Source organism: Balaenoptera musculus, chromosome 5 (assembly GCF_009873245.2).
Source record: "Balaenoptera musculus isolate JJ_BM4_2016_0621 chromosome 5, mBalMus1.pri.v3, whole genome shotgun sequence".
Taxonomy (NCBI): domain Eukaryota; kingdom Metazoa; phylum Chordata; class Mammalia; order Artiodactyla; family Balaenopteridae; genus Balaenoptera; species Balaenoptera musculus.
The window spans coordinates 38771616-38787909 of NC_045789.1; the positions used below are offsets into that span (position 1 = coordinate 38771616).

Below are 16294 nucleotides of genomic sequence, written 5' to 3' on the forward strand. Positions count from 1 at the left end.
CTTCTTTATTTCAAAACACAATTTTAAATACTTCAATTCTCTCTCAAACACACACGAAATTACTAACCTTCTTCATTCATGGCTTCTCTCAGAACCTGAAGTTTCTTTTGTCTTTCTCGGATTCGGTCCAAAGCACTTGATATTGCTGAGGAGGTGGGCAATTCTCGTGTGTGAAACACTGGATCCATTTTCTGAGGGCCAAAGATATCCAAGGCTATGCTTCCATCTGAGTATCTTGCCTCCTTTTTCCTAGGAGTAGTTGAAGTCCGTACTGTTACCGCCTCAGGCAGACAGTGTTGGTGTCTGTCAGTCTCCCCAGAAGAGACGTCTCTGTCACCTGTGCAAAGCAAGTCCATGGATGAAGCCCAAATCTTCTTCTTGGGAAGTGCATCAATGCCAGGGAGAGCTTTTTTTTCTGGGCCACTAGTTTTGAACCGGTAAGGAGAGCAAGAATTTTCAGAATCTTCATGTCCAGAATTATTATCTGATGAAATGTCCTTGAAATAATCTTCTTCATATTGTGTGTCTCTTATGGACAGAAATCCCATAGATTTACTAAGCCCTTTGTTAAGAAAGGTCTGATGAGAGAACGGAGACTTGTATGTATCTAGTACATCAGAAGTAGAGCTTCTTCCTGGAATGATAAGAATCTATCATGTATGCACAGAATTTTTAGAAAATAACTGGAATGTAACCTTACTATTGACAATCAAAGTGGTGGCAATTTCCTAATTCTCCGAATGGAGGAAGAGAGATGAAATGGGATGGTGGTGATGATAAGGGAAGTGGAAAGAGATGTTATGTTTGTATAACTTTTCATAGTCCAATGTTTCTTACCTAATGATATCAATAATATATTGAACTTACTTCTTAAAGTAGCATTATTTTATATTCAAAGGTGAATGATTTGGTTTTAAAAAATAGATAAGAGTTTCTGATACTAACCAGTTTGGTAGAATATTAATTATTCATGAAACGATTTGGGGTAATAATAGAATATGTAGTATACTCCTTTAACTTCTAAAGATATAGTTCAAATAGGTATTATTTCAATATAAAGCCCTGCCATTTTCTGGTCATTTAAATAAACATGTTCAAAGAAGAAACAAAGAATTCTTGCTATATTCTGAATGGAAAAAAGATTGTAGTATTTGGAATTCTTAAGTATCAAAGTTTTATTATGATTAGATATGTTTTCAGAAAATTTGATTATGTTTGAAATCCAGACAACTTGACTGTGTTTAAATTATGTAAGAAACAATTTTTCCACGGCAGACCATCATGTACTGAAATAGTTTTTCCTCTCGAACACAATGTATCAATATTTGTCAACTGGAAGAAATTACCCATTCTTATTTATGCTTTAGTCTTTGATGTAGTTAAAACCAGTATGCCATTCTAATTTTTTTTTTAAGGCAGCAGTCTAAATGCATTGAGGCGCAGCAAAAATGTCCAACCAGACATTTTTTTGAATTCATAGATTCAACAACAAAAAAAATCACACATATATATGGCTCCACTATTAAAAAGAGAAATGTAGAAAAATATAGTTACTAACCCAATAGCCCATAAACACTGAAGATTTCCTGCGTGACCTTCTGTGATCCCTCTTTGATAACCTATTTGCTATGGATACAATGTAAAATGATGACTAAAACCTTCCCGATAATAATAAATTGCTTATTAACTCATTTGAAGAAGTCAATTGCTTCTTCAGGGTAACAACTATAAGCTATAATTCCCTGACCACAAATTTTACCTTAATAATTATAGAAAAGTAAATTAATTTCAGGATGGCAACACATAATTGCTTGAAAATTAGATTCAAATGTTTTCTTGGAACTTATCTTCCCCCTGAACATGGATCCACTCAAATGCAAATAAGGATAACATCGCCTATTTGGGGCACATCATCTATAGCAGCGGTCCCCAACCTTTTTGGCACCAGGGACTGGTTTCACGGAAACAATTTTTCCACATACTGGGGGAGGGGGATGATGGTTCAGGGGGTAATGTGAGTGCTGGGGAGCAAAGGGGAGCAGCACATGAAGCTTCGCTCGCTCGCCCACCACTCACCTCCTGCTGTGCAGCCCAGTTCCTAACAGGCCATGGACCGGTACCTGCCCGTGGCCCCGGGGGTTGGGGATCCCTGATCTACAGAATACTGGGAAATATACCACACCACATCTAGACACACAGATTGCCACAGACTTTAGATTCTAATATAAAATAATTTTAAATTGATAAATATGTCTATCTTACAGTATTTCAGGGGTGAATTACATTCTTAAACCACGTGTTGAAACTCATTAATTTAAAATTGTATTAAAAATAGAGAACAAAGATACTCAAAAATTGATAGAATACAATAGATAAAAAATAAGAATCGAAAGGATTTACAGATCATAGAATCACAGATGAACTCAACAATCTGCCTTCTTTTACTATCTTGACTACCAACAAGTAGTCAAAACTTGGAGAAAATCAAACAAGTGGGTATTTTGGCAGCACATAAATTCACGGTCAACCACTTCGGACACTCAACATCATGTGCTAACAGTAAGTTCACTCACTTTCCACAACTGATTCATTTTTCCTCATTCTTCAAATTTCCCACCTTAACTCTCATCTCTCTTTAGCTGATGAGCTGGTCTCATATTCCACCAAGAAAATAGTTGTCAGAATACAACTCATTTTTCCATGACTAATTCTACATATCCACCCGTGTCTGCAATCTTTTCCCTACTGTCTCAAAGGATGAAATTTCTTACCAAAGGCCAATTCCCGATATGTGTTCAATTCCCCCCTCCTCTTACTTTATCAAAGATTTTATTTCTTTGGTTATCTTCTGCCCTCTCTGCTTCCATCTTCATTATCCCCCATTTCTACTGAGTCATTCCCATTAGTACACAAAACGTGCTCTAATATCTCTATAACAAAACCAAACTAAACAAAACCTCTCCCCTATTACCACATTTCCCCTCTAGCTACTGCTGTCTCCAATTTCTCACTTCCCATTCATTATTCTACCCACTTTAGTCAACTTCCCATTCCTCTACACCTTGGCAACTCTCATCATGTATCACTGATGATATCCATATTACCAAATCCAATGGACACTTCTGCATCCATATCTTACCTACCTCTCAGCAACAACTAATAGTGATGACAATCCCTTAACGAATCACTTTCCTCTCTTTACAAGCTTGGTTTCTTCCTACTTCTCAGACTGCTCATTCTAAGTCTGCTTTTTCCTCTTCCTCTACTGGATATCCAAATGTTGGCTTTCCTCAGATGTCAGTTTTAGAACCCTATATTTTCACTCTTTCCTTATATACTTTCAACTATTAACAAGGCTTTAAATATTATCTACATACTGACAACTCCCCAATTAATTTTCTTGGCACTGATCTCTTCTGGGAGCTCCAGTCTGAAACAACTGGACCTTCTACTAATGTATCTCAGAAGCACCACAAACTGAACATGCTTAAAACTGATCTTTTGCTTCCCATACCCAGAGATGTCCATTTACCCTGGTCTTTCCAACTTGAATAAGTGGCACCATTATCCAACTGACAGCTCAGAACAGAAATACGGGCACCCTCCTGAAACCCTTCATCTTCCTAATTCCCCATATCAAACCCATCAGAAAGTGCTGGCTATCTAAATTCTCAAAGATATGTTACTCCGTTATTTCCAATTCCACTGGCATCACCCTATTCCTAATTAACATTATCACTTGACTAGATAACGGCAATGGCCTCCCTGCTTCTTTTTTCATCCAACTACCCTCCACCCAGCAGCCAGAACTAACTTTTAAAAACACGTTCCATGATGTCACCATCCTGCTTAATAAGTCTCAAAGGCATATTATTGCACTCCAAATAAAATCTAGACTCCTTCTGGGCGTGCCACTTGAATCCTTTTTAGTCTCATATCCACTTTCCTTATTCCATCCAGGCCACAGGTTTTTCTCCGTTAAGGTCTCTTAAATGTTGGGACCTTTCTTATGGTTAGTTGTTTCTTATTCTATAGTTTTATTTTAAATATGACTTCTTCAGTGAAGCTGACCACTATTGAAATAGATCACTTTCCAAATGTGTCATGAGTCTATTACATGTGGAACAGGTAAATTATTCTCTTTTAGGTCATTAGTATTTACTAGCTATCTGTTACTGGGCCATGGTAAAGAGCCATGTCTTCTCACTAGTCATATGAAGCTTAAAACTAATTGCTAATAAGGTGGCTCTTGGACAACTACGGCTTTATAAATGCTAGGTTTTTATTGTCTTTATAAAAATTAGTAGATATAAAATATTTCAGTTCATGGTTATTAAAAACTTCAGAAAGTTATTTTAAATTCTGCAGGGTAGAACAAAATTATAATGAAAATAATTCATTTAAAGGTTTATATTAACTTCCTACTCTGTTTCTACAAAATATGGCTCATTTTGCTTTATATGTTTGGAAATCATATTATGATAGCTAACTTAAAATCTCATGACTATGACTTATAAAGTAATGATTTTGAACCACAATTCTCTTCTAGTAGCCAACAGGACAAAGAAAGGCATGGTGACATAGGAAGAGGAGTGAGAAAGTAAGATGGGGGGGAGGTAAGGGAGGGGGCAGTGATACTCTTCAGGAAAATGGCAAAAAAATTGTGGAAGTGTGAAACAAGGTTCAAAATGGTACGTATATACTTGTTACAAATGCTCTAAAGTAAAATTGTAAGAGCTATGAGCTACAAAAGCATTAAATGGGGAAACTGAGTGTGGATGACCTTTTGAAGGAAAAGAAAGGCAGTGGTAGGAAAGAGATGTTTTGAGCTAGGTGGTTTCTCCAGTAGATCTTCTAGCCTAGGACTGCTTTTGTTTGATTTTGGGAATAAAAAGGAGACATAGCTTTAGGTAGAGACACAGAGAGGTGGATTTCAGCTGGTTATAAACATACTATTCTTAAATCACATATTCCTAACCGGCAGGAGTCTCAATGCGTTTTGTCATGTCAATGATGCTCACTGTCTTCAACTACACAACAAGATATGTAATTGCCTGATTAACACTTCACAGGTGGATAAAATACATATGGCATCATACACAGCAATACAGTATCATGGTTCCTTTGTGTTGCTAAAGCACTAGGGAAAAAATTTCACTAATCTGGGAACTCAATATTAGAGTTCAAATATAGCATTTGGCCATATAAATGAGGAAAAACATGGAATTCTAGGCCCTCTTATTAGATGCTTCAGTCTAGTAAACAAGTGAAAACCATCTACTGTTAATACCAGTGTCATCTCAAATAACTATATTTGAGACTAGACAAAATGCAATTTCTTCAGATGCTTTCCATATCTTTCCAAACATGTACCCAGGCTATTATAATTACTTTATTAAACAAGCAAAAAACAGCACTGAAATCATTAATTAAGTTCACCTAATAGCTATGCTCACTACTCATTTTGATCACAGGAAATTAAACTAATGGTATTTCTGAAAGCAATGCCATTGTAGCTACTTTTTAAAAGATTTCAGGTGGAGCTTTCCATGGTATTTTCCTATCCTGGCAGAGTTAGAAGCTCCTTCATCTAAACTCACAGAGCATGCTGGGCCTCTATGAAGACATTCTCTAACTGTATTAAAATTATCCATTTTATTATATATCTGTCATCACTGCTACTCATTTCCTCACCCCCACCCCCAACTCGAACAATAACATAAGGGATCATGTCTTACTCATTTTTCTATTTACCGTTCCTGATAAAAGAAATTCCAAAAAAATGCTTGCAGAATGGACTGGTTATATAACTTTTGAAACCTTTTAAAGTCAATTTAGGTAGCATAATCTACCAGAAAGATTACTGTCAAAAGATGGGGTTTTAACTAGCTTTGTCATTCAATCCATGAGCTGGGGCAAGCCACTTAATTTGTTTCTCACTTCCTTCATCTACAAAATTGAAAATAATTTGTTATGTCTTCTTCTTAGAGGTGACAGGATAAACGAACTAACCCATTTGAACTATTATGAGCTCTTCTGAACAAGTAGCAACATAAAGTTCTAAATTTTGCTTCTTTTTTGTTTCTATTTTATTTTTCTCAGCATATAATTAACTACTGAGGGAGAATTTAAGTTCTTTTGAGAGAAAGTCATAAAACCAGAAATCAAAAGATCTCCTGGAAAAGTTTTAGATTCTATAATCTAAAAAATCAAGTTATTCACAACAGAACAATTAGTGACTATAGGTAGATTTTTCCACCTTTAAGGATGCTCTGAGTTCAGAAACAGTTTACAGACAAGATTATATTACATACAATTATAAGTATTCAAATTTAAAATGAAACCACAGGGCTTCCCTGGTGGCGCAGTGGTTGGGAGTCTGCCTGCCGATGCAGGGGACACGGGTTCGTGCCCCGGTCCGGGAAGATCCCACATGCCACGGAGCGACTAGGCCCGTGAGCCACAACTGCTGAGCCTGCGCGTCCGAAGCCTGTGCTCCGCAACAAGAGAGGCCGCGACAGTGAGAGGCCCGCGCACCGCGATGAATAGTGGTCCCCGCTCGCCGCAACTGGAGAAAGCCCTCGCACAGAAACGAAGACCCAACGCAGCCATAAATAAATAAATAAATAAAATTTTAAAAAATTAAAAAATAAAAAATAAAAAAAATAAATAAATAAAATAAAATGAAACCACAAACATTTTCCTTTCGGAGGGTGCGCTAGTTTGCTAAAAAGTAAATGGCAAACAATAAGTAAACGTTGAAGAGCTATGAATAAAAGATTTTAAGATCATAAAGAGTATTCATAATATAACATATTCCATTTATTAAATTAAATTGAAAAAATCTTCCTTGCAAAGTACATTGTGTTTTAACTATTTTTGTTATTTATGATGAACATCATCCTTAATGGGATATCATCATTCATCTTTCTCCTCACACTGAGACTCAAAAAATTCACAGCATCTCTTAGAAGGTAACTTCAAAATGACATTTCAGTATTAAAAGAGGCTCCCCGATTCCCCATCTGTCTTCACAAATGTGTTCAGGTACATAAAGAAAGAAACATGATATTATCAGTACGCCCAAGTTCTGAAGCACTATCATGCTGATCTGATCAAGGTGTAGGTTTCCACCTTAAGCTTTCTTGGCAGGAAACGTTTGATTTCTTTCTGCTTAGTGAAGCCTTTTATCAGCATTGACAGTATTATATAACAGAGTGGAGGCGAACAGCCCACTAGTTTAGGCCTTAGCTTCTGTAACAGATCTCAGAGGTAAGATGTAAGGAGAGACCTTTTATGGTCATTTACTCATAGATGAAAAATTTTATTCTTAAGTTTTAGTTGAACAATCAGATCACTTAGATACGAGGCATTATGTCTAAAATTGCTTACTTCTTTTAATCTAATTCTGTATCTCACTGCCCATCTTGACATTTTATTTATTGAGAACAGTGGTCAGGAATCTAATAAACTAAGTTATCACTATATATAGGCTTTAGGTTGGTCTGCATCAAAGAGAATGCTTTACTACTAATGTAATACAACAATGTTGCTTTGCTGCAAGTGACCACTGACAGTTAAGAACTGGCACTGTCCAAAGGTAACACCAGTGTCCTAGTAGAATATTTCTTCTTCATGAGTTAATTTTTTTAATCTTAAGAGTTATATTAATAAGCGTGTGCCACTGACTATTAGTTCCTAATTGCTTCTGTCTGGTAATGTCTATAATTAGTATACTATGTGGATTCTGTCCTTGAGATGTGGTTTTACAAATTTATTAAAGATAAATTAAAAGAGACGTTGAGCAGTAATATTATGGTAAGCAACGGCTAAGACGGGCTGAGGATCCAAAAGGCTATTGTTTCTTTAAGTATAAGGACCTCTAGTTCTACCCCAACTACAGGAACTAATTCAGGTTTATCCTGAGTGACAAATTGTAATTCCTTACAAATTCTCTTGAGTTTAGATATTGGGGAGATTGTACTCTCCAATAAGGAGATAGGATTATTAGAAAATTAAAATCTATGTACAGTCTATTTAAAGATTTCTCTGTTAATTTTCTTAAGTTACTACAGTCACTTCTTCACTTAAGTCACTTAAGTCACTTCTGACTTAAGTTACTGCAGTCACTTCACAGTCTATTAGTCATAAGAATTCTAGAGCACTATTAGACAGTAATACTAAGTCTTAATATTACAAAAACAAAGTCATAAATAAAAGGCATTAATACTTGGTTTAAAACTTCTGATACATTTGTTGTTATAATAAAATAGTCTACTAACATGAGCCAAGATGGTGAACTACAGTTTATTTTTTACTCTGCACACAACTTAATGCTTAAAATAGGCTATCTAAAAAATTAAATCATAGTCTCATATATTTCTTTTCAGAACCATTAACATTTTATTACAAATGTACTACTATATCTAATATTTTTATAAAACTTTTTCTCATACTCATTCAATCAACAAATATTCATTTAACACAGAAACTAACATGCTTAATAGTAGATTTTCCCCATCTCTAGCATCTATGTGTCCAGAAAGCTTAATTTTGTATATGGCTTTCACAAATATATGTACATATGTAAATGACAAGTAAATAACCTGCTATTTAAAGTACGCTATAGATAAAACATATAACCAACAAGGAATTACTGTATATCACAGGGAACTCTGCTCAATACTCTGTAATAACCTAAATGGGAAAAGAATTTGTAAAAGAATAGATACATGTGTATGAATTGATATAACTGAATCACTTTGCTGTACACCTGAAACTAACACAACATTGTTAATCAACTATACTCCAATACAAAATGAAAATAAAAGAAATAAAATAAAATAAAATAACTTACCAGTAAAAAAAAAGTATGTTATAGAGTTGGCATAGATTCAGTTCAATCTCTATTGCTACCTCTAAAATATTACATAACAATTGATGTCTGAAACAATAAGACTCTGAATCATTGAAAGTAATATAATCTAAACTATGTTAACACTTGTGAGTCTTTAAAATTTGATAAACTAAATATGGCGGGGTGATCTTTTTCTGCAGATTCTGTAGATTCATGATGAAGGGGGATAGAATGGGGGGTCTCATATATTTGGGAACATTTTTTATTCTTAGAAAAAACTATCTCTAAAAATTAACAATAATATAACATATTTACTAAATCAACAAGTAACAACCAAGCATACAAACTTCAATTTCATATCCTGGCCACTTAATGACAGCAGGAGATGACAGAAGGGAACTACGAAAAGAGAGAAAGAACAGGAAAGAGAAATAAGGAAGCAAGGAGGAGGGGAGAAAGGGAGATAAGAGGAGAATAAGAAGGGAGGAAGAAATAGAAAGATGATAAATAAGGGAAACAAATCATTTCTTTTAAATCTAATGTTTACTTATTAAAGTATTCACTGTGGACCTCCCTGGTGGCACAGTGGTTAAGAATCTGCCTGCCAATGCAGGGGACATGGGTTCGATCCCTGGTCCAGGAAGATCCTACATGCCGTGGAGCAACTAAGCCCATGTGCCACAACTACTGAGCCTGTGCTCTAGAGCCTGCGTGCCGCAACTACTGAGCCCATGCGCCGCAACTACTGAAGTCCTCATACTCTAGGGCTCGCGTGCTGCAACTACTGAGCCTGCGTGCTGCAACTACTGAAGCCCGTGCGCCTAGAGCCCGTGCTCCACAACAAGAGAAGCCACCGCAATGAGAAGCCCGAGCACCGCAACAAAGAGTAGCTCCCACTCTCCGCAACTACAGAAAGCCTGCGCACAGCAACGAAGACCCAATGCAGCCAAAAAAAAAAAAAAATTCATTGTGTCTCCTTGAAAAAGACTCGTTCTAAAGCAGGGAATTGATTCAAAATTTGATAGATTAACAAAGTGTTGCTATTCTTAGCACCAAGGTTCACATGATATCTTACCTCAAATCCTAGTATTGTTTTAAGATAAAAGAAAACAGATTTTTACCTATGAGAGGAAGGTGTCTATATATATAAGGACGTAAGTATAGTAAGAAAACACAAGGAAGGGTTAAAAATACTTTTTTTTAAATTGCCATCAAAGCATTGTAAAAACTAAGTTAAACAAAGTCTGCCTTCTTTTCTGACCCACGCATAAACTAATAATATATGTATTAGAAACAGAACTTTATGTAACCCGAAGTAAATTGACTATATTGATGATATGAAAGCTAAGATACCGTTTCAGAAAAACAATCCTTATTCTCAACAAGTAAAATGAAAGTACCAAAACAGACACGGAACTAACTGCATTATTACAGAATCACTCCATTAGAAATGATTTTATTGCTTTTCTTTGACTTCTTAAGATAAGCAGTATACTTGCTTAGGGCACATCCTTCCCTCTCAGACATGAGAGTTCTGAATTCTGCAAAACATTTAGTCCGGATAATCAAATGTCTATATTTAGTTTTCACAATGAGAGTTTCTCATAGGTTTTAAATAAGATAGCTGATTATCTATTAGCTCTGATTATCTAATTAAGCAGTTAAACATCTTAACATTTTAATCTGACTATATCAATTAGAATGTTTTATTAGAATATATTTAAGCAATATTTACATTTACTTTAACCCCAGCTTCAAGACTTAAGACAATAAAATATTTCACCCACAAAATATTTTTGTCAACGTTTAAATTATAATTATCAATATTGCTTGATGAAAAGAGAACAAAGATAATCAACAAAAACAAAAGTTCATTTTATAAATAAGCCAAGCTTGAAACTTATCACTGAAAAATAAACTTTCACATAAAAATTTAGTTTTTCTACTTCCATTTCTTGTGTTTTGAATTTCTATTCATTTCCTTAAAAAATCAATTTAATAACTATGTAGAACCTATAATTATCTAATGCTATTGGCAAATAGCAAAACCACTCTTCATCAGTCTTTACTTAGTCAGCATCATATAACCTAAGTTAGTATTTGGTAACTCTAAGTCATGAAATTCGTTGGTCATAAAATCAATTTAGTGGGCTGCGATTAGCATTAAAAAAAGAAACAGAATAGAAAATAACAGTGTGCAACAAGAATAATGTTGCTTTCTGAAACTTTTGTTTTAGTAGCATTTATGTTCATAAATATGTGAGTTTTGTCGTACTTTAAAATGTATTTCTAATACAAAATACCATGATAAAGTAAATAAATGATATTATTGCTACAATAACAATACTGGGAAAGAAATTATTTACCATGGTGTCCTGATTGTATTAACATTTTCTGCATAACTATCATGGATTTATATATTAATACACATATATTAATACACCTAGCATTCCTATCTGTACACTGCCTCCACTTTGCACACTTATGTTATGATTATGGTCACAATTACCAGATTTCCAAGCTAGGTTAAGTATGATTTTGTAAAGGAAACAATAACTAAGGTTAAAGCCTAAAAATTTCCTATTAATATACTCTTACCTGTTGGTAATCCTTTTCCTCTCAATCGGTCTCGGATAGTCTGGCTTCGATCAGGCTTTTGCTCACTGTTACGGGAAAGCTGATCCGTCTGTACATAGGTAATCAAAAGTCAAGTTTGACAATAGAATCTCCCTTTTATTTTCATGGTAATTGTCTACAGAATGACACCAGTTAGATAATTTTTGGAGAGTATAACATTTAAGTAAAAACACTCCACGTCTGCTATTGTTAATATATATTCCTTGGATAAGATTTATGTAGCTTAGTTCTGGCCAATTCATCTTCAGGAAATAAAAGCCAAGAAACATCTATCAAAGACTAATCTGCTTGGGAGGGAGGGAGACGCAAGAGGGAAGAGATATGGGAACATATGTATATGTATAACTGATTCACTTTGTTATAAAGAAAAAACTAACACACCATTGTAAAGCAATTATACTCCAATAAAGATGTTAAAAAAAAAAAAAAGAGTAATCTGCTAACTAGGGAACAAAATTAGCCAAATTAAAGAAGTTAAAATGAGTTCCATTTCAAAACAACACACCTGAAGTGTTCTTTTTTTTTCCAAACTGATAACTACTTTCACCTCTCAAGTGTGATGATAATTTTAAAACCATATTAATTCTGGTATGATAAAGCTCTCTCCTAATTCTAACTATGCACTGAGGGTGCTGATTTAAATTATTTTCAAAAATAATTTTCTAGATTTTGCCTGCCAGAAATTACATTTGAGAAATATTTTAAACTAAATGGACATATTGAGGGATGACAATTAAATTTAAATCAATGCTCTTTTGAGACCCTTTAGAACAAAATGTTTAAGCAGTCTTAAACTTTAATAACTTCAACCGAGGGCACTTGTTTAAAATAAAGCACATCAAATTCCACATTACAAGGGGTGAAATGTTAGAATACTGAGTTTATCCATCTGATCAATTAGAGTAGAAACTTCAAGAAATAAATGTAAGGAGAGAGAACGGTGAAGAGAAATTACTTAACTCTGGCACCAAGAACATGCACACTTACCTGTTTACACACACACACACACACACATACATTTTAATATTCCTCCATGAGTGAAACTTATTTAAGTATGAATTAAAAATCCATTTAAGGTAGTATTCGAGGTATTATGCTTCCTACCTATAAGAAGACTTAAATGGAACTATTTCTGAAATGATGTTATCATTTAAATTATATAAATAATACTGGTCCACATTGCACTATATTGGCAGTAAATGAAGAGATAAAATCCTGTATCATCTTCGTGAATTCCTGCATTGACACTACTATTAATAATAGTTGTCATTTACTGAGCAATTACTATAAAGCAGGCACTACCTTAAGTGCTTTACATACTTTGTTACTCAATTATCCAAAAACCTCATGTGGTATATATTATTATTATCTTCATATTACAATAAAGGGAGAAATAGAAGGAAAAGTTCTAAGGACCTTGAAGCAGCTCATCAACATTGAAATAATTATTTTCAAAACTGTTCAGTAATATGGGTGGATGGTATGTACCATTATTCCTATTTTACAGGTAAGTAAAATTGAGGTCAAGCATGCTATATAAATCAGTGGAAAAACCAGGACAACTAAGCTGGACTACTGACTTTTACTCTATGCTAGTTAATTTTAAGTAAGTAAGAATTATGGTCACTTGTAGTGAATTTCACACTGAGTGAAAGACTAACTCGTTCTATCAGCAACTGGAGGCAACGACAGCTTCCAAGGAGCATAATGGCTGACAGCTAATGGCTTTGGGGTCAGAGAGATCCAGATTCCAATAGTGTCTCTGTCATTTACCGTGTGTGTGGCCATGGGCAAGTTATTTAATCTATTTGAGCCCCAGTTTCATTATCTCTAAAATGAGGATGAAATTATCTCTTGTAACCTGGGGTTGTGATGAATAGATGTGAAAAAGCACATAAGTCATTCAGCACAGTGCCTGGCACAAAGTAAACACTTAAAAAATGGTAGCTGTGAGAGTTACTTCTGCCCAGTGATGTCCAGGAGACTGGCCAAGAGCAATGGATGAGGGGAGCGTTATTATTTCTACTTAGAAAGGCAGGCTCTCTACATGCTGATTCCAACTGACCTTTCTATTCCTCTCTCCCACTAAACAACCCCACAGCACACCCCATATCAGACTTATTACTGTTCCTCAGACATCCTGCTCTTTCCCATCTCACAGCATTTGTCCAAGTTTACTTCCCTCTGCCTGGATTACCCTTTCTATCTAGTCTATAGGATCTAGCTCAAAGCGCTATCTTTCAACGCAGTCATTACTTGTATCCTTTCCCCTCAAAATCTCATAGCTTTTAAATCCCTGGCTGATTAATAGGAAACATAAGTCCCATAAAGTGAAGGAGTTAGTACAGATCAACGTTCCTCAGAGCGAGTTTTTACAGAACATCAGTATTATGAGAAGATCTGTGAAAAAAGGCCAATATAAGTTTGGGAAATGTTTCACCTATGTGCCTATCCCTCTTGAGGGTTAGTAATACAACTTAGTGTATTAAAGGCTCTGGGAAGTTCTACAGTGAAAATATACTTAATTTTCCTAAAATAATTTTTCCTCAACTTCATTTGACCATAGAGAAATTTTTTAAACAAAAATATATTTCAAAATATCTGGGAAACTTTGGTCTGAATAGAGGACCAAAGTTTTAGTAGCTTTATCTTTGTTCCAAAAAAAAAATCACATACAGGAATATAAACAAATAAATCAGCTCTAGTTAAGGAGGGGAAATAAGCAGCCGAGAACTCTCTTCACTTAGCCTCTACTACCTCCCTTCCTCTGACTACAGAATCGCAAAGGCTCCTCAGGGTACAGTTTACAAACCATTTGCCTAGAAGACTTCATGAGCCTGTTTCTTATCAACTGGTAAAGCATGTGGAATTTGGATATACCCCTGCCAGCCATACGACATCCTGGTTAAGATGGCAGAACTAAACCCTTAGGGATGAGGAATTAAGAGGAAGCCAGCAAGAACCCTGTGTGACAGTGGTAAATCTATCCAAAGCCTACATAAAGGAGGAGGACTCAGGCATCATAACCTAAAGGGTAAGAGCAGATAAAGTTTAGACCTACATCAAATATCAAAAACCAAGGTGGGGGTCCAAACTAGAGCAAATAGGATAGAATATAGCTTAAGAAATGCAGCAATGGGACTATTAGATATAGAGATTGTTAGTCTTGGGATTCTTCATATCTAAGACAAGAGAGAAAATAAAGGAGTCTCAGTTTTGGGGCAATCTAGTAGGGATACAAGCATGCATCCCCCTTACATACCAGGTGCCGATGTCCAAAGAAGGTAGGGAGGGTTTGAGAATACCTAAGAGGTCCAGACTAATAAGTGGGCAAGAAAGAGGTATAAAGCAACAGAAAGTGCATTTAAGTAATTCTAAAACCCATTTTGCATGTCCATACGACTTTCACAGTAGATAGAATCACTTACTGAAAGCTCCATAGGAAAAGATATAAGAAAAGAGGCAAGAAGACTTCTCAGCTCTAATATGCTGTGATTCTATAATACCTGCTAGAATAAAGTTCTAAAAAAAGACTAACTCCCATAAAATCTAGGAGACTAAATTATTGCAATGGGCTTCTAGATTTTTCAGTACTGTTTCAAATAAACAATTAACATTAGAACCTGAAATTCAATCTCCTGTTCCTAGTCTTCACTGAGAAAATGCTATCCATATTTAAAGAAAATTTTGTGAAATGCTACTAAATTTTAAAGTACGACTATAGGAACCAATTGGAACTGTGGCTTACCCCAGAAAGATTTCCCAGAACCAGTTTTACCAACTGCTTCACATAGGAAAATGAGGGTGCACAATTGCTATTCCTAATGTGGGCACTGCAAGCGTCCAGGACAGTCCGAACAGAAACCCGAGCATAAATAACATCCTCACACATTCCAAGCAGTATACTGTTGAGATGATCTCCAAGCTTGATAGGCTGCATATAAAGAAAGAAAAAGTCATGTTGGCAAGTGTGAGTAAATCTAACTAACACAAGACAAACCATTCCAAGAGTCACAGGAACCACACCAAACACACCTGGAGGAAATAAATTTCTTATCTAGTAGCATGTCTATTTGACTACATTTTACATTTTTATAATCCAAAAATTTTATTAGCAGAAGTTGGTTAACAGACATCTCCTAAGATAGGAGGTATTATAGAAAAACTCCGGGGTGTTTTGGTATGATTAAGAAATGGAATGTTTTGGTTATCCAAGTATTTTGGTAAGCAGTTTATATATATACACTACTTGGGGGGAATAAACAATTTCCTAACATTTCAAAAAAGGAACATATTTGATATATATTTAATGTAATTTGACACTCATGATAACTTAGAAGAGATTTCAAATATTGCAATGACTCAAGGTCATTTAAATATAAGTTCTCATTATGCTGGTGAAACAGAAGCCAAAATGTGAGTTTTTTTTTTTTAAATTAGTTGACATAATTTATAGAATATTTTATCTAAATGTCCAATAATCATACCAAGAAATGCAAATTAAAACCATAGAAAGAAGTCACTATATATACGCTCACTAGAATGGTTAAAATAAAAGACTGATAATACGAAGTAGTGGTGAGGAGAAAAGCATTGCTTATGGGTGTTTGAACTGGTGCATCCACTTTGGTTTAAACATATGCTTTACCTGTGACCCTTCCCTTCCACTTCTCATCCATCTGGGTATTATATTGCATCTTTTAGAGCTCAGCTTAGCAGCAATGTCCTTTAATAAACCTATCCTAACCCTCCAAGTCTAGTTAGAGGCTCCAACGCTTGGTTTTCCGTAGCACCCTCCAT

The 16294-nt window shown here is 35.2% G+C and overlaps 1 protein-coding gene across 1 annotated transcript in view; it reads right to left on the reverse strand.

The window, feature by feature from the left end:
- PTPN13 (protein tyrosine phosphatase non-receptor type 13) overlaps positions 1–16294 on the reverse strand; it is a 230724-nt gene that overhangs the window by 121090 nt on the left and 93340 nt on the right. The window contains exons 5-7 of the mRNA XM_036853016.1: positions 15243–15428; positions 11456–11543; positions 68–634 (exon numbers count right to left, since the gene is read on the reverse strand). Coding sequence (XP_036708911.1) covers positions 68–634; positions 11456–11543; positions 15243–15428 — 841 coding nt within the window. The remainder of the gene's footprint in view (positions 1–67; positions 635–11455; positions 11544–15242; positions 15429–16294) is intronic.